The sequence below is a fragment of the Sinocyclocheilus anshuiensis genome, unplaced genomic scaffold (assembly GCF_001515605.1).
Source record: "Sinocyclocheilus anshuiensis isolate Anshui unplaced genomic scaffold, SAMN03320099.WGS_v1.1 scaffold1497, whole genome shotgun sequence".
Classification (NCBI taxonomy): Eukaryota; Metazoa; Chordata; class Actinopteri; order Cypriniformes; family Cyprinidae; genus Sinocyclocheilus; species Sinocyclocheilus anshuiensis.
The window spans coordinates 129,344-129,841 of NW_015543492.1; the positions used below are offsets into that span (position 1 = coordinate 129,344).

Genomic DNA, 498 nt, shown 5'->3' on the forward strand with positions numbered 1-498 from the left:
TGTGTGTGTGTGTGTGTGTGTGTGTCTGTGTGTGTGTTTTTTTGTTTGTTTTGTTTCAGTTTTAGTTTTAGTTAACCATAATAACCCTGCTTGGCAGCTAACTAAAATAAGTTTATGTTGAAGTACTGAAGTTACTAACTGGAAATAAATAAAAACTAAAAAAATAATAATAATAATAAAATGAAATAAAAATGAATTAAACCAAACTAGTAACATAAAAAACGAATAAAATTAAATTACTTAAAATTAAATGGAATGATTAAAAATGGAAAAAAATTAATTCTAAATATTAATATTAAAATGCAAAATATAAAAAAACAATGAAATAAAATCTTAATGAAAATATGAAAAATATAATAGTAAAAAAAAAATAATGCTAAAATAACACAGATTCTACATTAGTTGAGACAAAACTAACAAAACGTTTTTGGTCCACGGTAGTACCATGATATTCTTTGAAATACTTTGGAATACCATGGTATTATCATCTGACACCAT

At 23.1% G+C, this 498-nt stretch overlaps 1 protein-coding gene across 1 annotated transcript in view; it reads right to left on the reverse strand.

Moving 5' to 3' along the window:
- LOC107694739 (SH3 domain-binding protein 5-like) overlaps positions 1 to 498 on the reverse strand; it is a 20,830-nt gene extending 20,332 nt beyond the window's left edge. Inside the window, exon 1 of the mRNA XM_016494419.1 lies at positions 475 to 498. Within this exon, the coding sequence (XP_016349905.1) occupies positions 475 to 498 (24 nt within the window). The remainder of the gene's footprint in view (positions 1 to 474) is intronic.